Here is a 25,109-nt window from a genome sequence, read left to right as displayed (position 1 = left end):
TCAACGATCATTGCCTAAAATAAAATAAAATTTTCACTCTTCAAGTTCTGGATTTTTACATGACTTTTTTTGCTCATAATTCAACAAGCAGATTTGAGGCTCTGATGACAAATTGAATCTTCTTTTAATAGCTTAACTTCTCTCTCAGAATTTTATAATTTCTAGGATCAGCAGCAACCTCTGTGCATTAAACAGTTTTGAGCTGTGCAATAAGCAAAGCAAGCGGATGTTGCACTTAGACCAGAGTTTCCACTGGTTGAAGTAATTGATAAATGTATTTAAAAATTCATTGGAAATATGAAATGCTAAAGAATTTTGCAGATACTGTTTGGTACTTTTATGATGAAACAAAAGTCTTTAAGAGTTGTTAGTAATTATCTCTGTCAATTCTTTAAGATCTAGAGATAGGCCAGCTCTGCCTTTATAAAGACATTATAGTTTTAACTTGTTGGGCATCAGAGACAGAGAGCAATTTTTTGGCGGTTTACTTTCATGAGATAATTGAAAACCATGATAAGTATTAAAGCCCTGGCAAGGAGATCCTCATGTGTTTATCAGTTCCTGTGTAAACATGCTTAATGATATTGAATTCAAAAGTACAAAAACCATGGTCAAAATTTAAATATATTCCATATGCAGGCAAGAATTTTTCATGATCCGGTCAACATGAATGCGTATCAATGTCAAATCATTAAGCATTCAGAGTTTCTGGACATTTGAAAAGATGAAAATCCTCAGTTATATGCAACACAGGAAATTCTGCTGTCTAGTAGTTTAAAACAGCAGCTACTTTTTGATTTCATTTGAAGTGGATCCAAGCGAGAGGTAACTTGATGGGATTCCATGTTGGTGGCCCCAAAAAAAGAAAAGCATCTAAGAATGTTCAACTTAACTTTGGAAGATGTATTTCTTTCATGGCACCATCTACTATGATATATTAACCAGCAGCTGCCCTCACCAGCTTATACTGTGGAGTATATTTTGATTTTTTAGCAGTTGTAAATATGATTCAAGATCTCAGAAACAGAGAATGGAACTGGGTTAATATTTGATATGAACTCAGATTACATGTGCTTTGATTTTTTTCAACTTTTTCAACCCAACCCCCACCAACTTTAAAAAAAAATGTTCAAATGTTTTTGTCACTGTTCTTGGGAGGATTGCAATGTAAAATGGCACTCAAAACTGCCACCACTGCAGGTAAGTATGTAAAACTGATCTATGAAGATTTAAATCTCTGTCTTGCTGGGGTGTTCAGTACAGTTTGAGTTTGAAACTTAAATTCGAAGTGGGCTGTATACTTGGGAAGTAAAGTTAATTTCTGAGTAGTGGAACACCTAAAGTGTCTATTCTGTTTCCTGCTGGGCATATAATTTGGAAGTGATGTGAAGGAGGCTGGTTTTTGTAATATTACAAATTTACTGATCAGTCTAATTAGCAGGCAGTGTGTACAAGGGGCTTTTGTATTCAGAAGGATATGGGCAGATTAAACAAAAAGCATAATGCAAATCGGACAATTTTTACTGCAGATAAAGGTGAGGATGTGAATATTGTAATTAAACCTGTGAATGCAAAACAAGATGCTTGTGAACAATAGTGGTAAATAACTTGATGTAATGAGGCATAATAAGTTTCTCGTCAATATCAATTTGATTTTAAAAGACGAGCTGTATGTTTGGTCACCTTTAAAGGGCATTTGATTTCAAATCAAATTATAATTTTTAATAATTGCTTTGGAATATTTTGTGCCCCCAATTTAATGTTTCCAAAAAGAGCTAGACCTGTTGGAGACAGTTCAGGGAAGGCCATTAGGATGATTGAGACTGACAGTTCTAAGTAAGGAAGGGACATTCCCACAGCAAGTCTTGTTTATTTTTAATTGGACATATGTGATTTAGATCACATCTCCTTGTTGGGGATGGATGATAGTTTTCTGAAGAGCATTATTTAATTTGGATTTGGAGTGGAAGGACATACAGGTAGTTGCTGGAGTCATGTTTGTGTCACTATTGTAAAGCCACAGACGAGGGTTGCATAAGATAGATGTTGGTATCTATCAGCATTCTGGAGTTTCTCTTGATTCATCTTTGGGATGGTGGGATCAGGAAATTATTCAGGAGTGAGAAGATTAGCTAAATAGGGTAGAATCCATGATGGATAGATTGTATGTATTTCCTGGCATGCATAGATTTAATGGGCCAAGTAGATGTTTCTTATTCTATTCTTTAGATTTTTATGGTGCCATTGCTTTTAAATAGGAACACTTGAAAGAATCTACCAAAACTGGAGTATTTGCCTCACATTCATTATGTTGGCACACAATTGGAATTAAGCAACTTCAAAGGATACCTTCAGACGAATTCAAGGATTATTGAGAATCCTTGGGCAGAATTTTCCCATTCTGCCCATGGTGGGCTTTGTGGTGGGCGGGACAGGATAATCCAGCAGCAGGCAAAAAGTCGGCAATCCACTGCTGTAAAAACAGCTTGCAACTCTCCCAATGGTGGGTTTATGGCGGGTCAGTTATCCCACCGACTAGTGTTGTGAACGCCATTTGCATTCATTAATATGCCATGAATGCTCATTAAAACAGCTGCTCACTGGAATATTGTCAGGCCTTCCAATCTTGCATCATGCCAGTGGGAAACTATGTCGGCCTCAAACCTGTTTGAAAAGTGGTGGCGTACACTAGTGAGACCTCAGTTTGCTGGTAACATCAAGGTGAGTAGAACATACATAGCCTACCTGCCATAGCACTGCGCCAGTCTTGTGATGAACACCATACTCCTGGGTTATGGGGTTAGTCTGCTCCTGCTTTTTGCCTACATTGTCCCGAAGAACACCACTGTGCTGTGAAACTCATGCAGGCCTCCACTTTCAGAAACACTTCAATTGGGGCTGGGATGTGAGGCAAGGGTGGGGTTGACGAACATGAAGTGGACAATGGGGAGGGAAGGCTGTGGAATGGCAGTTAGGAGGAAGAGCGAACATGAGGGGGGCCTTTCTGGGGTTGCCCTCTAAACTGTTGTTGCCGCAGGAGTGAACAGGAGTTTGCTTAGAAAGAAAGAAGGAATACCACCCTGCGACAAAAGCCACTGAAAGCCAATGGCTTCCTTAGCACTGTTAAAGGGCTACTCAGAACACACTGGCTTCACATCACAGTCGCTGCTTTTCGAGAATAGCACATAGGAGTGTTAAATGTGGGAATGCAGGCAATAGCAAAGGAGGCACAGCATTCCATTAGGGAAGGCCTGTCACATGTTCACCAGATTTGGCACTCTGAACAGGCCAAAGGGCATCCACTCATTGACCATGAGCAACTGATTGGTCATTAATATGCCACATCAGAGATAAGAGCACAGAGCTAGGTTGGGCCACTCAGGGCTCATGATGTTACATACCCGTGATGCCATCTTGGTTACCTTGATGTGTGTGCTAGTGTCTCAGGGACAAGGCAGCATCACCCACCATGCAAGTAGGTGGGGAAAAACTGTGGACCCTTACAGTTTCCAAACGTGTCATCTTCTGAGCTTTCCCCTTGAATCATTAATGTCTTCAGTGTTTCCTTTCATAGAGAAGGCAAAAGCAGATATGGATCCAGGGCTCAATGCTATTTTTGTCAGGGTCCTAATGCAATGGAGGTGGTGAAGGAAGGAGAAGCGACTCCACGCGCAGCTCCAGCAGGAGGGACATGATCAAGCGGAGCCAGAGCAGGAGGTCAGGAGGAGAGACCGAGACACTGGGGGTTTGTCAGAGAAGAGTCTCCTATTTACAAATGAGTGAGAGGCAATGTTGTGCACATCAGTGATTGTCCTGATCTGGTATGCCACCTTCTTCGTGAAGACCTGATGCTATGTCGAATTGGAGGGTATCTCCTGCCAGTGACTTTGAAGGTGACCACAGCACTCAATTTCTTGGCCTCTGGTTCTTTCCAAGAATCAACGGGGGACCTGTGCGGTGTATCTCATTCCGCAACACATCGATGCATAAGGGAGGTCACTGATGCCCTTTACAGGAAGGCCCATCATTATGTCAGGTTTGCTCTGGACAAAGATGGCTAGACTGTGAGATTCATTGGCCTTGCCACCATCGCGGGCTTCCCAAGAGCACAGGGTGAAATAGGCTGTACCCATGTGGTTATACGGGCTCCATGGCAGCAGGTCTAATGTTTGTAAACTGCCAGGGCTATCATTCAATGTACAACTAGTGTATGATCATCAGAAGCACAAACTGCACATTTGTGCACGGCACCCTGGGAGTTGCCATGACTCCTACATCCTGAGTCACTCCCAGGTGCCTGAGATTTTCAAACGGCGATTACATCTGCAGGGATGGCTGCTTGGGGATAAGGGGTATCAATGAAACAGTGGCTAATGACACCGGTGCATCACTCTCAGAGTTGTTCTGAGGAGAGGTATAACGTTGCTCACAGCTCCACTCGCTCCTTTTTAGAGCAGACCGTAGGCCTTCTGAAGATGCACTTCAGATGCTTGGACTGCTTAGTTGGCTCACTACAATACATTCCTAACAGGGTTTCCTGCAAGATCACAGTGTGTTGCACCCTTCACAATCTGGCAACGCAAAGAGGTGAAACCTCTGCCAGAGGATGGCTGGAGGAGGATGAGAGTTCATCGCAAGATGAAGATCCGAAGGCCCAGGAACCTCAGGCTGCTGAGGGTCAGTATGAGCATGATCACACCATGGAGGAAGACGTGGGAGACGTGCCTGTCATGAAAGAATTAATGCCTATAATGTTATTGGAAATTATTTTTTTAAAATGGAGTTTAGTGGTGTCTGCGTCTGTGTGTGTCTTAATTGGTTAAAACCAGCTGGTCTGGGTGCTTTGATGTAAAGTAGTTTTGAGATGTTAATTGGGGAAACAGTAGGAAGTTAAAAGGTAAAGTGTACATTTGCATTTGTTGAATAAACCATTCAAAAGAATGGGTGAAATCTTGCACCTAGCTAGGACGCCACACAATGTATTTATTTTTTTTCAGCTTACTAATAAAATTGTTGGAATCAAAGGATGTTATTGTTAGAAGAGGTAAAATTAAAAACCTAGTAATACAATGGGAAATTTGCAGTCAAAGGATAAGTTAGGTATAAACATAAAGGAGTTTGTGTATGTAAGGCGCAGAAGCAATTAAGATCTAACCAGCTTATATGTTTGCAAGGAACCTCATTTTGAATTTGTAAGGTCAAATATGCTCTGCCTGGGGTCTTTTTAAATCAATGAGTTTTACTATTGCCTTACCGAGGGTCTAACTGAGAGTCAGATTAATTAGGGCATTTTTGTAATTATTATTGTAATTTTGTAGACATATGTATGTGCTTACAATTTTTCTTGTATTAATAAATGTGTAATGTAGTTTTTATGAAAAAACCTCTTGACTTGGTGGTCTTATTAATACTGAATTCAAAGCCTGCATCTCGATACAAATTGCAAAAATAGGTTATGACAGTTGTTTTAAGTTTCCCACTGGGATTTCAGCAACTCAGCCTGTCATAATAGTGTCCGTGATACATTAATGCCGACATGTTTCAGAAAGATTGAAGTTAAGTGAGGGAATATGGCTACACCTGTCCTAGCCCTCAATGCCGTTTTTTTTTCATCTCACGGGATGTCCACACGCTTGCAGTGAGAACAAATCCTGCATTCACACTTGCGTGTCTGGCCTCTTGAATTGCCAGGCCATGATCTTTGCTTTGGTCCGTGGGGCTCTGTGAGTGAGCTCACTCTGGGAACTGAGTCTCCACTTAGGAACAAGAGTGATGCGAGAGAAGACTTGAAGCTTTCCCTGCCATCTTAATGATTCAAGCACTGCTGCAACTGAGATGTGAACATGCATAGGGATCTCCTCCTCCAAGGACATGCCTTTTCTACTGCCACTACCACTGAGGAGACCCAAATGCCAATAGAATATCAGTGCTGATGAGCTACCCCCACTCAATGGTGTTCCTTAATGAATAAAGGTTAGAAATGCTTACAGCACAGACTTCCAATAAAGATTTTTTAACACATCTCCCTTACATCACACAAGGGTGTGAAGGCTAGTTCAACTGAGATTGACATCACAGGAATATGAATCTCAAAGTGGGACAGTATCACTGAGTGGGAGGAAGGCTAAACCTCAAAATAAGAAGATTCCAAAGTACAAAATCACAACATCTTCAGTTGCCAAGCACATTCTCATAACCATCTAATATATTCACAAAAATGCAATTTCTTTACGTGTATAGCACGCCTGTGACCCAAAAGTGACATCAATTTTTCTTAACTTTCCTAATTCTACAGCTACGTCTGGGTGCAGTCCCAACATCCGCAGCAGAGGTGGAGGCAGCCTGCTAACTCTACATCCTGATGTCTGTGATGACCTTGGCAGATGTCCTCTGGTGGACTGAGACCTAGAGGGCCTTGGCCTGATAAGGGTCACCTGCTTGGGCAGAAGCATCCTCAGCGGCCTGAGAAGGTTCAGTGGATGGGGTCACAGGCAGAGGAGACTGTGGGTGTCTGCACACCCTTGAAGTGCCTGAGAGGTGGCTCCTGGGGTGTATGGCTGACACTTATCCTCTCTGTGGGTGCCCTACATCTTGATGGTGCCCACCAGGGTGTGCAGCCATGGAGTGCAAGGCTGAGCGTAAATCCGACAAGACGTGCTGGACCAAGGTCTCCATGGTGGTTGTCAGCCTTCCCATGATGATCTCGAGGCATTCGCATGTTGGAGCTGCAACATCAGACAATGTGGATGGACTCCTCCATCATTTGCTCTAGTCTGCTGAGTGACTGTCAAATCTCTGCCTGATGTTCCATCACCTGTCGTTGCATCTCCAGCAATGAGTTGGTGGCCACTTCCAAAGGCTCATCATCTGACTCTGACTGAGCGGGTGGCTGGCCTCCAGCAGACCTCTGAGTGCCAGAGACCAAGGCTGTCCCTGCCTCCGACTGCTGTGGAGACCTGTCAGTGAGGTGTTCCCCAGAAAGTGAGCCGGAGCCTAATCTACAGCTGTGCCCCACTGACATGTGTGCCTCTGAGCTGGTAGAGGGTGCTTGTGAGCGCCGTGATGGTTCTTCCGGAGCTTCCTCTTTGGATGTAGTCTGTGGGCTCACACTGGTGCTGGAATGGCTTGGGGACCTCGATCTGCTGGTGCCTGGAAAATAGAGTTTCAGTTAATGAGCATGAGCTAGATAAGACTGCATGTGAGTCACTGTGATTGTCAGGATTTGATGAGGTGATGGAGCTGTGAATCTGTACTAGGTTGCTGAGAGAGGCCAATCTCCCCTTCCCCACAGGAGCAATCCCTGTCTTCCCCAGCTAGCTCAGCTGGCCTCCTCAAACTCAGAGGGCAATGATGTTGGCTGTCCCTCCTCTGGCTTGCGCTGGCTCTTGTCTGTTGTGCGCCAGCTTGGCCTTAATGAAGAAGAAAGAAAGGTGCGTGATGTGAAGGGATGGAGCAGGGGTTGGGTGAGATGCATGTTCCCTGTGTGGTGAGCCCTCTCCAGAAGGGCGAGAGGATAGAGTGTGAGCAATGTGATAGCTGGGATGGTGGTGATGTGAAAGTCTTGGTGAGAGAATGAGAGTTGATATGTGTCCCCCCGCTAATGGTTGCATAAGACCCCCTGAACAGAGTAGCTATTTGAGTGCATGATGCCATGATGAGAGTTTGATATTGGAGGGAGTTGAAGGATGACTTACACTGGCAGAGCGGATGAGATCATTCATCCTCTTCCTGTGCTGGGTGTCATTTCGGGCACAGTTGCCAGCCACGCTGACCTGTTCCATGACAGACTCCCAGGTCGGAGAGGCGAGGCCACTGCTTTTCCTGCAGCCATCCCTGAGATAGATCACTTGCCTGTGTTCCTGTACCCCTCTGATCATGGCCTGGTGGGTGAAGCAGGTTGCTCTTGAGGCTCTTGGCCGTTGCCTTCTGGCTGCAAGACATTCCGGTGGGCTGGAGAGAGGGAGATTATGCGTTGGACTGGCCTTTAAATATGGCACCTGAATCTTCGAACCCGCCAGCTGACGGGTGGATGAATCCGCTCCCAACCCACCAGGTGATTAGAACCGAAACGCGCCTTTGCCTAAATAATGACCCTCCAAGCACAGAATCGGGTGTGAGTTCCTACCATTCCGGTCAGCAGGGTGGGCACTGCCGAAATGCCCACCACCACACTTGGTCTCATTAATGGAAAATTCCGCCCTTCATGTAGAAAGGGAACTTTGATCCTGATATTTGAATTAAACAGAATGTCAAATGTTTCTAAGTTATTTAAAGGGAGCCAAACATTTTGTGAACTCCAGCTTCTCCTTTATACCGGGAGTGGTGGTGTCTGTTTCAGACCTGAAATGAGAGTGTTCTAATCAGTATGGCTCTTAGTAGCACTGTGGAGGCATTTGCTTTACAGACATTTAAAATGTGACACGAGGTGCAAGACTATTAATAAATTTGCATCTATCTTGAAAATAACCAGTCATTTGTCAAAGTGCTATAAGTTAATGACTAACTCCAAACTGCATTATGTACTTGAATCATCTTGGTTTTTAATTATATTAATGCTAAAAATGAGATGACTGCAATCCTGATACAGATCATTAATATTAGACTATAAATGGAATTTTATGTTTAGACATGGACATTTGCTAACTTAAAAATGTACATGCTGAAACTATGGAAGTGCACTTTAATTTACCTCTTCTCGGGAATTTTGACCTTTTTCTCCCCGCAGAAAAGATCCAGGATTCAGTTAGATTTCAGGATTGTGTTTTTAAAACACTATATTTTCATAGGCTTAAAAGACTCAGAGCATGGGTTGGGGAAGACTTGGCATGGTGATTCCAAAGGTTGCCAACAACTGGAGGCATTAAGCAATTTATTATTTCAGCTCCGATGGCCTAAAGACATCCATACCTCTTATGGTGGGATGATTCTATTCATGTGAGCTTAGCATGATATGTCTGCTGAGAATATCTTCCTGGGAGAGGTTGGCAAGCCTATTCGCAAATCACTGAACAAGAACAGGGTTGGAGGCACTGCCCTTCTATTTCCAACAAATGCAGAGAGTGAGATTTGTGGGTAGTTAGTTAATCACAATCTGGAAAAGTTAAATGAGCCACTTGTGTAGTGTGTTTCAATTGTTCTTGAGGGCTCTGTAGTTGTATAAAAATGAAATTTGATTACAACTATATGTTCACTTGCGTGTAAAATAAAGCAGCTTAATAATGCATAGCTGGCCATGTTTACTTTTGTAACTTCCTCAGCCCTACAATTCTCCAAAATCACTGCGCTCTTCCAATTCTTTTGAGTTAACCTGCTTTTCATGGATTCACCCCTGGTGACTGTGCTATCAGTTGCCAAGGAACTAAGCTCAGAAATTCCCTCCCTGTACTTCTCTCCTCTCTCTTTCCTTTTTAAGATGTTTCTTAAAACCCATCTCTCTATCCAAGCTTTTGGTTACTTGTCCTGAAATCTCCGTTATTGTCATATTTTGTTTGGTGCGAAGTGCCTTGGAATACTTTTACCAAGTTCAAGACACTATATAAATGCAAGTTGTTTTTAATCTGCCTTCAGAAAGATTGGAGTACATTTAAGACAGAACCGGGGACTTATTTGGAACTCCTGGAAAATTTACTGGTGATTGTCATCTCCCTCCTCCATTTCTGGAGGAGGGCGGAAAATGCCGTTGAATAAGTCTGTAAAAATGATGACAATTCGTATTTATATTGAACCTTTAATATAGTAAAATCTAAGTCTGCAACCTATATTGCTGCCGTAAGATGGACGAGTTTGGATTGGCAAGTGATGGAAAATGGTCAAAAAGCAGAGGGAAGAGAAATCCATTTATAATATATTTTACACGCTTTCTATCTGCATGCTTTTTTGTAGCAATTTTCTCTCATGGCGGTTGCTACGTGTATTTGCAGTCCACCTGACTTGCAATACTCCCAACACCATGTGCTCCTCCAAGCTCAGCTTCCAATTCTTTTTTTCTAGGCAGTAGATTGATTTTAAATTGAATTTGTTCCCTGGGTCAAATAATTGCAGTTAGGACTTTACTCCTATTACTCCAGACCTGCCCTTATGATATGGTAGGTGGTATTTGCCAGACTGACCAAATCCCAAAGGGAAACTTAGGCCAAATTATCACTATGATTTTGTAATTTGTAATTATTATGAGAAGGCTTCCATACTGAAGTCAGTCCATTACCATCTATGGAGATTAAATTAAAACATTAACAAAAAAAAAGTTAAATACACAAGATTACAGTCATACAGCTAAACTTAGTCTTACAACAGTTCCCAAAATATCTCTACATAACCATCCTCCCAACTACGTATCCCTTTCAGACAACAGTCCAAATAGGTTTTTAATTTATAAAATGTCCAGCAATATTACCACAAGCACCCACTGTTGCTATAAGGGAAGTGTTTCACAGCTGCTTCTCTCCCTCGCACTGGACAATGGAACTCCAAAGCTTTAAACAAAACCTTGCTCTCTGGAACAAGCAAACACTCATGGGGTGGCTAGAGGTTGCTTTCTTACAAGTAGACTGTGTGAAACAGGCCTTTCAAGATCTCACGTGGTCACTCCCCATACATTTTTCCACCGTTCTTTAAATATATTTTCTCTCTTTTGATCTTTAGATCCCATTGTTTCACCCTTGCTTTGGAAGTTACTTTTCCCAGAAAATAAAAATCTTTCATGTTGTCCTAATGGCCAACACTTTCGGGAAAAATAAACATAAGAACTTTGCCTTATCTATTTTGTCAGCTGTAAAACATCTTATGTCCCTTTGAAATTCAAACAACCCCTCAACTTATCTACAAATGCAAATGTTAACTCTAACCTATTTATTTAACTTATGTGGCTCATCCATTTCCATTTCAAAATGTCTGTTTTTACACTTAATCCCTTTGATGATTCAAAACTTGCTGCCTGACTGTCTTTAGTTTAATTAAATTAGCCCCACACACGCACACATGGAAACATACACACACGACATGCAAAAGCCTGCTTTAAAGTATCCCACAGTAATATTAAGAAAAAATAATATTTCCTTTATTCCTTAAACATTTGGCTGTGATTCTGCTGCTGCCAGTGCTGACCCACTGCCTTAAAAGTGTCTTCCATCTTTCCTGATCCCCTTGTGCCTTGTCCATGCCTGCTCACTTGTTGCTAGTGCTTGTCTGTTTGCCCTTATCTTTTAATCGACCTATTCACTGGCTTCTTGATGCTAACCTAAGTACAGGCAATTTGCTTATATTCAAATACGTATAGTGGTGGGAAGAGCAGTGGATAGGGTAACTGAGGGGAGGTGTAGTGCAGTCGATAGGAAGAAAGAGCAATGTATGGCAGTGAGGTAAGGAGAGCAGGGGTCTGTTTTAGTTGATAGTTGATGTACTAATAAGTCATCAAAATAAAGAAATGCTTTGCATTTAGTCCAGAATTAATATAAGTAATACTGTTTTTAAAAGTCTTATTGTAAGGCTTATGTACTGTTCAGGATATTAGAGATGGATTCTTTATCTAAAAAATGGTGAAAGGCCAACATAACGAGATGGGCTGGTTTGCTTATGCTTTATTCTGGGAAAAGCCATGTGGTTGGTAGATGGTTTTCCTAAAATCATACATATGCTTTGTGTGAACGTGTTTGATATCTATCAGTATAGCCCCATCATGCAGTTGGCTGTTAGCATTTTGCACAGTCATATGGTGTATGGTGAACATTATAAATGACTATTTATCTATCTGTTTCAGGTTGGGAAAGAGACAGTGCAGACTACTGAAGATCAGGTCATGAAGAGGGATATGCCACCAGCCTTCATCAAGTGAGTGTTGGGTTACATTTATACAAAATAGGCTTGTAATGAATGACTGCTCATCATGATTGCATTTTTACTGAGAAAAAGCCTTAATAATGGGCCTATGATGGTTTTAATCATGTTGGATTCAATTCCTATAGCAGGGAAAGGTTAAAGATTTTTCTAAGAGTTAATTGTGTTCCGTTTCATTTTTCCAAGACTCATTACCTCTGTCTCCCTCAGGCTCCATCAACCGCCACACCATCTTCCATTATGTGACTTGATGTTGGGAGAGTCGAATAGTTTGGCCTGACCCACTGTTGTGCCAACAATGGTTCACATGTATTTGTAGGAAAGCCTGAACATTTTATAAAGCTGTATTTATGTTCAACCACTAGTGACTATGAACACAAAGCCAACAGCAAGATTTCAGCATCAGGCTTGAGCACACAAATGGTGACCTGACAGGTTACCTGCAAAATGTTTTTTTTTGATGTCCCCAAAAACTTACTAGAATCTGAAGCTTCTAATGCATGCTGTTTGAGCATTTGAATTTCACCCTGGTATGCCTGTGTTGTGTTACTTTCTCAACTATCTAAATCCAAGAATAATTCCCACTTATTTAGCGCCTTTTTAACATCAGATATCTGGACAGCAAGAGTGGAAACTGAACGAGTTAAGTGAAGGTGGAATTGATGAGATGGGTATTATGGCTTTTGAAGACGTGGAGCAAGGTGATAGTGTGTAGCAAGAGAAATGCAAAAGTTGGAATAGGCCATCTGAAAATTATATCTTTGTGGTGATAGACGGAAGAGAGTCTTGCTTTAGTCCATAGTTTGAAGTGAAGAGGGTGTAGGCTGTGATGTAGAGCTGCAGAGATTTCATAGATCATTTGGAGCAAAGCCATTGCTATATTAGCAAATCAGAATGATAACTTTGAAATATGAGCACTGCATAATGAGGAACCAGTGGGAGGTGTGAAGGGCACCAGTGATGATAGATGAGTGGGTCGTCTTATGTACAGCATGTGAGTGGCAAGAATTTTGGATGAATGCCAGTTTGTGTAGGATGCAATTACGGAGGCTGTGTGAGAGAGACTAAGTCAATTTAATCAGAAGTAAATACATTTTCCTGCAATCATGGGACTTGGATTGTTGTTGATCAGAGTTGTACTTCCACATGAGGTGAAGTGCCAGCTGATGATCATCTTCCAGTGGCTACCAGAAAAAATGGCTTTGAAGGCTTGTAAACAGCTGTCATGCTCTTGTCTCAAGGAGGAGTTAGACTTTCTTTTCTTCCCTTATACTTAAGGACAAACCCTGATCTTAAGCCACCTTGGTCACATGTTTCATATTAACTTCAGCGTCCAAAAAAAACTATTTCAATGTGATTAAAAAGCTAACAAAATAATGGTGGTTGGAGTGACTGACTATCTCTGAATTTGATGCAATGATAAGTAATTTAGTATTTTATACCTTTACTGAATGTGAAAGAAGTCCAGTTTCTAAGTCGCGTGTGGTATGCCTCAAACCTCAATTTTTAAAATAGTTTTTGTAGGCGCCATTGGGGGATGGAGAGAGGAAGTAACCAATAAATGTTCTCATGTCACCTAGTAGTTAGCTATCTGGGAGCTTGTTCATTGTTACTTAATTTTAATATTTTCCAGAATGTTATTAACTTCTTCTCCTGCATGTCTGATCTTCCATGTTCTTGGTAATGAAATTTTTCATATTGATATTTCAAGGAGGCTTTTGCAACTGAAGAAGCTTGTGTTGAACAAAAAATATCACCTGTTATACTTGAGCTTAAAGTTTAATTTTTTCAATGTGGTTATCAATTGCTGATGACTTGAATGATGTGGTGTCAGTTAAGTTGTCAGTCATGGTCTTATATATGGCAATGCAGAAAATACAGCCAAATTAGTTATCCTGATTATTTAGTAAGTTGTGGATGCACAGATCTTTTCTGTGTAATGCCTGGCTAACCATTATTCGATGAGTAAAGATTTCTTAATCAAATCCTTTAAGATCCTAAGTGGTCTTGACAGAGTGGATGTGGAGAGGATGTTTCCTCTTGTGGGAGATCTAGGATTAGAGGTCACATTTAAAAATAAGGGTTTGCTCATTTAAGACAGAGATGAGGAGAATTTTTTTCTCTGAGGGTCATGAGACTTTGGAACTCTTTTCCTCAAAAGACAGTGGAAGCAGGGCCTTTGACTATTTTTAAGGCAGAGCTGGATAAATTCTTGATTAACAAGGGGGTATGACAGGTTATCGGGGATAGACGCGAGGTTACAGTCAGATCAACCGTGATCTTAATGAATGGCGGAGCAGGCTTGAAGGGCCAAGTGGCCAACTCCTGCTCCTAGTTCGTATGTTTGTGTATATGTTCATATGTACACACATTTAGGGGAGGTGGTGGCATAGTGGTATTGTCACTGGACTAGTGTTCCAGAGACCCAGGGTAATGCTCTGGGGACCCGAGTTTGAATCCCATCATGGCAGACGGTGGAATTTGAATTCAATAAATATCTGGAATTAAAAGTCTAATAATGACCATGAAGCCATTGTTGATCATTGTAAAAGCCCATCTGGTTCACTGATGTCCTTTAGGGAAGGAAACCTGCCATTCTCACCTGGCCTGGCCTACATGTGACTCCAGACCCACAGCAATGTGGCTGACTCTTAAAAATGCCCTCTGAACAAGGGCAATTAGGGATGGGCAATAAATGCTGGCCAAGCCAGTGATCCCATGAATTAATAAAAAAAATTAAAGTTAAATTTCAATCACTTCTGAAGCAGCTTTTATGCTAAATTTAGAAGCTTATCATAAAATGCAGAGTTAGATAGTCTGGTCTCGTTGGGGAGAATTTTTTCTGCGTCAGGTGGGCCGGTTGGGAGCGGGTGTGGGGCCGATCGCTGCCCACGCTGCCATTTTACGTGAGTGGGTTGATTAAGGCCTGCCCAGCATGACGCGCACCTGGAAGTGCTCAGTGCTACCTGTGTGGGCGGGGGGGAGGAGGGAGAGTCGGGGCTTGTGCTCTTTCACGCATGTGTGCAAAAGAGCGCAGAAACCTCCCTGATGCAGCTCCATGCCTTGGGGAGATTAAGTTAAGTGCAGAGGATGTTAAAAATAAAAAGATAAAATTATTCAGACATACCCACTCATGTGACAGTGTCACATGAGCTGGGACATGTTTATGAATTTTAATAAAATTTTTTATTTATGATGAGGTTTCACGAGAAATGCTTGGGCTCTTCGCCTGCCCCCCACCAACCTTAAGGTTGGACGTGCAGCCCTGATAATTGTTTTAATTAGGATAGTAATGGCCTTAACAGGCCTTTGACAGTTTGGCGGGTGCGCTGCCGGCTCCAGTGCACGCCTGCCGAACGGAAGATCAGAATGACACACGGCATCACCGTGCTTCATTTTGCACGTCGGCGTGTGGGGCCCACCCCTGCACACTTACCAGAAGATTCTGCCCGTTCTAATTAAATTATGACTGTTAAATTTTTAAAAAAGTTTGATTAAAACCAAGTGCCCAGTTGTCTAACAGATGATGAGCATTTTGCATTTATGGTAGTAAATATTCCAGTTATCACAAATTAAATAACCTGTTACTGATTGCAACAAAAATAGTGGTTAAATTTTCAGGCGTGATTGACATTGAGGGCAGGCCACCATAATTACACTGCCATTTTTGTTTTACTTTGGAATTCTGCATCTGACTTTCTAGAAATTGGGAATGGGTAACTGCATGAACTTTCATGTCTCAGAATCTTGGATCCAGCTTTCGGATTTAAAGAACAGAAGTACAATAATTTGAGTTAGCAGTGTAATGATTTAAAACTGCAGTGGATCATGTGTTTACTGGTTTTCTTGTAAGTTCTGAAGATTTCTGTTACCCCACAGTGATAATCCAAGTACAATTATGTATATTTTTGGAGTCCAAATAAAAGACTATATAACTGAGGATATGTAAATTATCAGCACTCCAAGACATTTCTCTAATGATGGATGCTGTTTTATATTACTGGGCACCACTGAGCAGAGAAAGGTATCTGATACTGTGCCAGCATTATGCCGGGTTCTTCTGACTAAGATCTTGCAATGATGATTGGTTGATGCTTAAAAATTGCTGGAGGGAGTACTTAGCTGTTGCCTGAATCTGTTCTTAGCTTGGTAGTTTTTCCTAATGGCTTTTTTTTTTGCTATATGAAATTGCTGACAGCACAGCTAGGAGAAAAATTTTGTTTACAGTTTTAAGGGACTGTTGCTTCAGAGGGCAGCTCGACGGCTGACAAGTGGTGCCAAGTTTCCCAAAAATAGCATCCTGTAGCAAGATGGCATTCTGAGTGGATTGTGCAGTTTGTAGTTCATTCAGTGCTTGAAGTGGAATGTAGTTATCTCCTGGTGACATCACTTGAGGACACTGCAATAAAATGTAGTTGATTTCTAATGTCAGTAGTGATGTGTATGACCTAATTTCAAACTGATAATAAATTTGAGTCTTCTGGAGTTCTTGCTGATTATTTTAAAACACACCTTAAGGCGAACACAAAAGCTGATAAAATACATGGAGAGCTGAAACCATACTGAGAAAAGGGAACTTTGAGTTAAGTAGCTATCATTGATCATGACCATTTATGATTTTCACATTTTAATTTTTTTGAAAAAATATTAATTGCTTTTGGCACTTTGTGATATCCCTTTTGCTCATTTAAGCATTCCTTGTTTCAGTCCTACTCCGGCCCCCTCCCACAACTCTTTCTCTGGTACATCGATGATTGCTTCGGTGCTGCTTCATGCTCTCATCTGGACCTGGAAAAATTTATTAATTTTGCTTTCAATTTCCACCCCTCCATCATTTTCACATGGTCCATCTCTGACACTTCCCTTCCTTGACCTCTCTGTCTCAATTTCTGGTGATAGACTGTCCACCAATATTCATTATAAACCGACCGACTCTCACAGCTAACTCGACTACAGCTCCTCACACCCACTTCCTGTTAGGACTCCATCCCATTCTCTCAGTTTCTTCGCCTCCGTCACATCTGTTCTGATGATGCCACATTCAAAAACAGTTCCTCTGACATGTCTTTCTTCCTTCCTTAACCGAGGTTTTCCACCCGCGGTGGTTGACAGGGCCCTCAACCGTGTCCAGCCCATCTCCCGCGCATCCGCCCTCATACCTTCCTCTTCCTCCCAGAACCATGATAGGGCCCCCCTTGTCCTCACTTATCACCCCACCAGCCTCCACATTCAAAGGATCGTCCTCTGCCATTTCCGCCAACTCCAGCATGATGCCACCACCAAACACATCTTCCCTTCACCCCTCTGGCGGCATTCCGCAGGGATCATTCCCTCCTGGACACCCTGGTCCACTCCTCCATCACCCCCTACACCTCAACCCCCTCCCACGGTACCTTCCCATGCAACCGCAGAAGGTGCAACACCTGCCCCTTTACTTCCCCTCCCCTCACCGTCCAAGGGCCCAAACACTCCTTTCAAGTGAAGCAACATTTCACTTGCACTTCCCTCAATTTAGTCTACTGCATTTGCTGCTCCCAATGCGGTTTCCTGTACATTGAAGAGACCAAACACAGACTGGGTGACCGCAAGCATAACCCAGACCTCCCTGTCGCTTGCCATTTCAACACTCCACCCTGCTCTTATGCCCACATGTCCGTCCTTGGCCTGCTGCATTGTTCCAGTGAAGCTCAATGCAAACTGGAGGAACAGCACCTCATCTTCCGACTAGGCACTTTACAGCCTTCCGGACTGAATATTGAGTTCAACAATTTTAGATCATGAACTCTCCTCCATCCCCACCCCCTTGCTGATCCCCCTTTTTTCCAATAATTTATATAGATTTTTCTTTCCCTATCTATTTCCATTATTTATAAATGTATTTCCATCCATTGTTTTATCTGTACCTATTAGCCTATTTTGATCCCTTCCCCCCCACCCCACCGCCACTAGGGCTATCTGTACCTTTATTATCACATTCCTTAGATCATATCACCAGATTCAACACCTCTGTCTTTTTGTCTATGACATCTTTTGGTTATCTCCACCTATCACTGGCCCTCTATCCAGCTCCACCTATCCCACCCCCCCTTAAACCAGCTTATAATTCACCTCTTTTCTATTTTTCCTTAGTTCTGTTGAAGAGTCATACGGACTCGAAATGTTAACTGTGTTCCTCTCCACAGATGCTGTCAGACCTGCTGAGTTTTTCCAGATATTTTTTGTTTTTGTTTTGTTCCTTTAAACATTGGAGTGAACAATTTGGGGTCATGTCAACCAAAAGGATCTGGTTTGCCTCTAATGTTGATATTCTTGGCCTTGCATCATCAGAACCAAATTCTAAGTTCTGGCATTGCCCTACCCACCTGTAAAATAACCATTATTGTACATAGAAGTCAATTGAGCATTTATCTTAATTTACTAACTTATCATTCACAGGGTTGAAAATGCCTGCACTAAATTGATCCAGGCCGCACAGATGCTGAAAGACAATCCATATGCTGTACCTGCACGTGATTACCTCATTGATGGTTCCAGAGGTATTCTTTCTGGAACATCAGACTTGCTCTTGACATTTGATGAAGCAGAGGTATTTATTTTGAAAACTAGTTCCACTTTTTTGGGGCAATATTGTATGATTTTTATTGTGTCTATCCGTATGTTAGTGTGTCACAGGCTGATGAGCCATGTGTAACTTTTAAAAATATTTCTTGTCTTTTTGAAAATTTTTTTTTTACCCCCAGGTCCGTAAAATTATCCGTGTCTGCAAAGGCATCTTGGAATATCTCACAGTTGCTGAAGTGGTTGAAACTATGGAGGATTTGGTTACTTACACTAAAAACTTGGGTCCAGGTTAGGAATCCCACTTTCTTGAAGTCTGAGTTATGTGCAAATCAAACTACTCTTGACCACATTTTCTGAGGTGCATTATTTTAAGGAGGTAAAGTGTGACTTTGGGCATGGAGGAAATGCTAATGCTACAAAAACGAAACTCAAAATTACTCAAAAAACTTCCAGTTGATATGACTTACCAAATTTATCCATGTGTACTATGGATGAACCTTGAATGAGTACTAACTAAGAGCTGCATTAAGAGACCTGGAATGTTGGAAATTTAATTACAGGATTTATATTAAAGCAGAGCTGATGTTCATAATGTGTGCATTGGATCTTTTCATTCTTTGTATCATAATTACAAAATAACAGTTTAGTATGTGCAGTCTTCAGATGACTTTCTTTTCTGTTTTCGACTGCTACAATTGTTGCTTCTCTTCCCCTCTTATGCTGCCCCCACCCCCTCCCCAATTAAGGAATGACTAAAATGGCTAAGATGATTGATGAAAGACAGCAGGAACTGACTCATCAAGAACACAGGGTTATGCTGGTGAATTCCATGAACACAGTGAAAGAACTTCTTCCTGTACTCATTTCAGGTAATTTTTTTTTTCAGTTTGAAAATAACCTGATCCTTGGTGCTGTCTTTGAATTAGACCTTTGGACTATAAGAAGCCAATCAGTAGTATTTTCATAATCGAATCATAATCAATCATATTTTATGCTCCCACCCCTCCTTTTCTAGCCTTCAATCTTGGTTATAGGTCATGGTTTGAAACAGCATTTATATGTAGTTGGACTTGTTACATTTTTATTTAACCCAGATAAAGCTCTTGTTTGCATAAAATGGTGTAAGAGTAATAAGTTACATTTGTCTGTTCTGATGGCATAACTTAGTGTTTATTTAGCTACAGTTCTTTTTCCTTTGCACTCAGAATTGAATTAAATTTTGTTCAAACATTGCATCTATTTGATTGGATTTTTGTGATGGTATGTTAATTTCATGTAGAGAATCAGTACTATGGGCAGGACATTGACTTCGGCGCTCAAGTGTGCGCCTGACACGCTGGGGGATAAGATAGTGCGCGATGACGTCGGGCAAGTGTTCTGGCATCATTGTGCATTTGCGCGATATTTCAGTTGGTGGGCACGCACAAAAGTCAATGACGCGCCCACCGACAATAAAGAGGCCTAGTAAGGCCATTAAAGTTTCGATTTGCTTCCTGTCCAACGATAGAGTTGGCAGGTGGGCAGATCGGCCAGGTGGCCTTTGCATTTTTGAGGAAACCTCATCCAATGGCAGGACGAGGTTTCTGAGAGTAATTAAAAAAAAGATAAAAATGTGTGAACGTAATTTTCAACATCTGTATTTTGGGGTGACTCATTCTGATGTGCATCCCGACATCACTGCGCATCTTTCCGATCTTTCGTTTGGTGGGTGTGCATCCGAGTCAGCTGCGCGCCTGCCAAACTGTCAAAGGCCTGTTAAGGCAATTAATAATGTAATTAACCAATTGAACAGGGCTGCCTGTCCAAATTGAAGGTTGGCGGGCAGGCAAAGAGCCCAGGCGGCCTTTGCATTTTTCATGAAACTTCATCCATGGGCAGAATGAGGTTTCATGAAAGTTTTATTAATTCAATAAAAATGTTCATGAAAATTCATAAAACATGTCCCAACTCATGTGGCACTGTCACTGAGGGGACATGTCCGAATAATTTTATTTTTTTCTCTTTTTTCAATGTTTCATTCCGAACTTAATCTCCCTGAGGCAGCTGCGTGCCTCAGGGAGATTTCTGTGCTCTTTCACGCACACGTGCACAAAAGGATGCAGGCCCTGACTCTCCCTCCTCCCCCTGCCCGCACAGGTAGCACTGAGTGCTACCGGGTGCGCATCACAAAATGGCGGCATGCAGGTGGCGATTGGCTCCCTGCCCGACCGCTCCCGACCAGCCCACCTGACGGGGGAGAAAACTCCCCCCTATGTATTTATTGAATTTAAATTCATCAGCTCCTTGAGGCAGCTGTCTACCTTCAGGGAGCTGTCCTTCTTCTGTGCTCCCCTGCACCCGCACTGACTATAGCGCTCGCCGCCTTCCTGCATTTCAGCATGCCTTTCATGCTGGCTGGCCGCTAATTGGCCAGCCAACATGAAATCGCGGTCAGGGGCTGACCGTGGGCAGTGGTCCATTTCCCAGCAACTCCTGGGCTCGCTGACCGCGCCCGCACGCTGAGGTCAAAATCCTGCTCTGTGTTGGGAACTGAGAAGCACTAAATTGCACAAAAAAGCACTCTGCCTGGAAATTTGGGATTGCCATGTTGTTGAATAAAACTGGTTCACTGATAGTACAGAGCTGAAAACAAACACCAAAATGCTCAAAATACAGACCAGGTTCATATTTTTTAAAAATACAATTGGCTAATATTTTGAATTGAGATCATTTTGGAACGTTTTTCTCTCCATGACACACTAATGATCTACTGTGTCTCTGCATTATTTTCTGATTTGAATTATAGCTGTGTTGGTATCAACTGTCAAAAACTGGTTAAGTCACAGCTAAAATCAAGGCCATAATTAATTGTTGGAACATACTGTCGTGGCACAGAGAATATACACAAGTGTCTGGTTGTGGTAACTAAGTGTCACATTTTTACATTTTCATTTTGCAGCTATTAAGATTTTTGTGACTACGAAACAATTCAAAAGCCAAGGAGTGGAAGAAGCTCTGAAGAACCGGAACTTCACTGTGGAAAAGATGAGTACTGAAATCAATGAGATCATTCGTGTTTTGCAGCTAACATCCTGGGATGAAGATGCTTGGGCTAGTAAGGTATGTCTGAGAATCTTGGTAAATCATAATGCAAGTGCTGTGGAAGAAATTATTTCAGTGGTGAAGCTTTCATTTACTTGTCTACTGAAATGTAATATACTGTGCAATTATTGGCTGATTCTGGATATGTGTCCATATCTGCACTTGAATGTCTGCAGTGTGTGATCTATCTGTGACAATTTTAGTTTCATTTTTCACTGTTTTCACCTCTTGAATCTTGGTTATCACTAAGACTGTTTTTACTTATTTCATTGGGCCACAGACAGTAGGTGGTTTCTGAACATTGGGCCACAGACAGTAGGTAGTTTTTGAACCTTGCTTGCTTACTTGGTATGCTGAGATGTATCAGAAATTGGGATTAAGTCTCAGTCTTAAAATTACAATAGAACACCAATTAATCATTTGACACTGGCTAAAGTAATAGTGTCACCTGCATGCTGGTGTATAATGGAATTCTATTGCCCACTATTTCTGTGGGTGTCTCCACAAAAGTGAGTGGCTCAAGACAGGATGGTATATTCATTCTCTTCTATTGTGTGTCAGTCAGCTGGTCCTAAAATGACTTTATTAAAAAAAGTGCAAATGTGAATTTGATGAGTAGCCAAATATACTGGTTACAATTTTATATTTTTGGTAAGTGTCATTGAAATTAAGTTATAAACCAGAGAAAATCCTTGTTTGTAAACTATCTGCTCTATTTTTGTGGTCAAAACATAAAATATTTTAGAAGCTTGCTGTTGCACTCTTTTTCTTTGAGATCATTACAAGCATCTTATTTTTACTTTCTTCCTTGTTTCTTCATTCTTCCTTGTAGAAGGTAAGCTCTCTTTTGGTTTTTCTCCATTTTTCTGCTAAAGCATGTCCTGAATGAATGCTGTTTACCGCCTTGGTGTGTGGTGCAGTTTGCTTAAAATAACATTATGGCTAGCACATGCTGAACACTGTTCTTAAAATTCAACTTGCTGTTAGGTCACGTGTTTGGGGCTTTTTAACTACAAATCTCTCATAGTTTGAACATGTCTCTTAAAGCTTTTGAAACAGAGCAGGTTATAATATGATCTCTAAACTGTCCACCAATAAAGTTCTTTTCCAATAAAAGTGGGAAGTAGGGTGGCTGTAGGGGGAAGAAAGCTTGTACAAAATCTCTAGAATCAGCCATAAATTTCAATGTCATGAAATCATTTTCATTACTTAAACAGAATTACATTGAACAAGAATCAAGTCCTCTGACTCATTGGTGAATGTACAACGTGACATGGTGTTGAACCACGTTAAAACAGTAAGGCCTTCAGTTTGTGCTGAGCTTCTTGATCTAAGCAAGAATTGCTATATAGGTGCTGCATTTGGTCTAGATGCCCTCAGCCTTCCCAAGCTCACTGAGAAAACCTACACAAGGTTCCTACTTTTGTCAAGTGATGACTCTTGGAAATGTGCTTGTGTTGATGTCTGCTGAGAACAGAGCTGGTTTGGGCACAGGCATGACAACATACATTGTTGAACAGCCTGCTTGTTCTCACTGCATAGGCGTGTATATAAAAAATGACCATTTTAATGATTTGAGCATTGCTAATGCAAAGAAAGATACCTTAGTATGGTTCATACCTTAAGGAAAGGTGGTGAGGAAAAATGTTTTAGAGTGGAGGAGGAGTAAATGAAAGTAGTCGACATAATAAACATTACTGTGTGTTAGCAGTACAGTGGAGGATCAGTTTATCAGAGCCTACTTACCCTTCCTGTGTATCTGGTCAATAATATTCTATTTGTCCTTCAATATTATTATCATAGAATAATGGAATGAAACAGCACAGATACAGGCCATTTGGCACTGTATGCTGTGTCAGCACTTTGGCAGAGCTATCCAATTAGTCTCACCCCTTTGCTCTTTCCGCATAAACATGTAAATTTTCCTCCTTCAAATATTCATCCAATTCCCTTTTGGGCATTAATGAATTTGCTTCCACCATCTTTTCAGGCAGTGCAGTCCAGATCATCATTAGGTGCTGGATACTTTTGTCCTTGTGTCATCTGTTTTTGACAATTACCTTAAATATGTTTCCTCTGTTTACCTAGGATGTATTCCATCAGATCAAGTGACCTTTTTTACTTCATAGCCTGTAAGGCTTTTAAGTACCACCTTTATCTATCGTTACCCCATCCAATTTCTCTACAATCTCCTCTCACTGATATTGACAGCATCCTCTTCTTCAGTGAATATAGAGCCACAGTGCCCCTGTACTCACAAGGATGTCTCCTTTTTCATTGCTAATTGACCCCCACTCTTCCTTTAACTACCCTTTCACTACTTATCAATATATATTTATAAGAATTGTTCTCCTATTGGAGACTATAATTTGACCCATTGGTATGATTGTGCTGGTTAGATTTCTTTTTGTGTGGCTTGGTACAATGATTGTACTATCTTCCGAACTGAAAATATAAGTATCCAAAAAAGGAATGTAGACAGAAGCAAGTATATGTAGAAATCAACAACAGTGATAGAAACTGGAAACAAATGATATGTTCTGACTGCTTCATTCACTGGTCATTTAAAATAGGGTGAAACTTAAAACAACATTTTTATTTACAGTATTGAAATACATCACTGATTTGTTGCATGAATAACATGTAGCTCTTCTAGACTTTAGCCAAATATTAGAACAATTTTCTTCCATGAAACAGAAGCCCTGCCAAAACATACAATTATTTAAAAACTCATTATTGACACTTTATCATCAATTTGCGTGTGATTTTATTTTCTGATTTTACTGGATTTATTTTTGAAAACCAGTATATAGATACTGTATAGTATATTGAAATGTGCCTCTAATCATGTTCAAAATCTGCTTCATTTCCTTTAAACTAAATGGTTCAGACTATCACTAAATGTACTGACCTTTCTTGTTTCCCCATCTCCCACAAAAAACTCAAATTGCTACACAATTATACACTTATGCATCAAACATTACACAAAATTTATTGCATGCCAAAAAAAGTATTTAGCACTCGTGCAGAAAGCCCACTTTACATACTTGTTTCATTGCAAACACTATATGTGTCAAAGTCATCACAGGGCAAGGCCGACATTTATGTCAACTAAACTATTGAGAAATTAGATAATGTAATCAGAGCAGTGATTAAGAGGGCTGGGATACTCTGATAAGGATCAAATTAGCTCTCACCTCACATAAGACCTCTTGTTATGATCTGGAATACACTGCTTGAAAGAATGGAGGAAGCAAATTCAATTGTAACTTTCAAAAGGGAATTGGAAACTGCTTGAAGGGAACTTGCAATCATACAGTGCAGGAAAAGATTGTGGGGTCTTGGATAAAATAGCAAGGGAGTGGTACTAATTGGGTAGCTCTTCCAAAGAGCTGACACAGGCATGATGGGCTAAATGGCCTCTTTCTGTGGTGTATGATTCTGTATTTCAGTGCCAGAAGTTCTAAAACACATGCGATCGTGTCATTTTTAGGCAAGGTCCTTTTAATGTCTCTGTATAAAAGATGTGAGAAATTTCGGTTTGATCTGTCAATGGTCTTCATGGAATGGGCTTAAACTTCCAATTAATGTTGTTTGAATTTTTACTTTTATTAACTGAAATTAACTTCAAAAAT

The 25,109-nt window shown here is 41.1% G+C and overlaps 1 protein-coding gene across 2 annotated transcripts in view; it reads left to right on the top strand.

Annotated features, from left to right (window-relative positions):
- The window catches only part of LOC121270755 (vinculin), a 129,900-nt gene that overhangs the window by 55,397 nt on the left and 49,394 nt on the right, over positions 1-25,109 (top strand). The window contains exons 2-7 of one of the 2 annotated variants that reach the window (XM_041176151.1): positions 11,756-11,826; positions 18,268-18,418; positions 18,573-18,681; positions 19,140-19,262; positions 21,332-21,492; positions 22,307-22,309. In XM_041176151.1, coding sequence (XP_041032085.1) covers positions 11,756-11,826; positions 18,268-18,418; positions 18,573-18,681; positions 19,140-19,262; positions 21,332-21,492; positions 22,307-22,309 — 618 coding nt within the window. The remainder of the gene's footprint in view (positions 1-11,755; positions 11,827-18,267; positions 18,419-18,572; positions 18,682-19,139; positions 19,263-21,331; positions 21,493-22,306; positions 22,310-25,109) is intronic. The other variant, XM_041176153.1, reaches the window with a different exon arrangement.

Source organism: Carcharodon carcharias, chromosome 28 (assembly GCF_017639515.1).
Source record: "Carcharodon carcharias isolate sCarCar2 chromosome 28, sCarCar2.pri, whole genome shotgun sequence".
Lineage (NCBI taxonomy): Eukaryota > Metazoa > Chordata > Chondrichthyes > Lamniformes > Lamnidae > Carcharodon > Carcharodon carcharias.
Note: the sequence above shows the minus strand (reverse complement) of the source record. Positions and strands in the feature narration are given on the sequence as shown.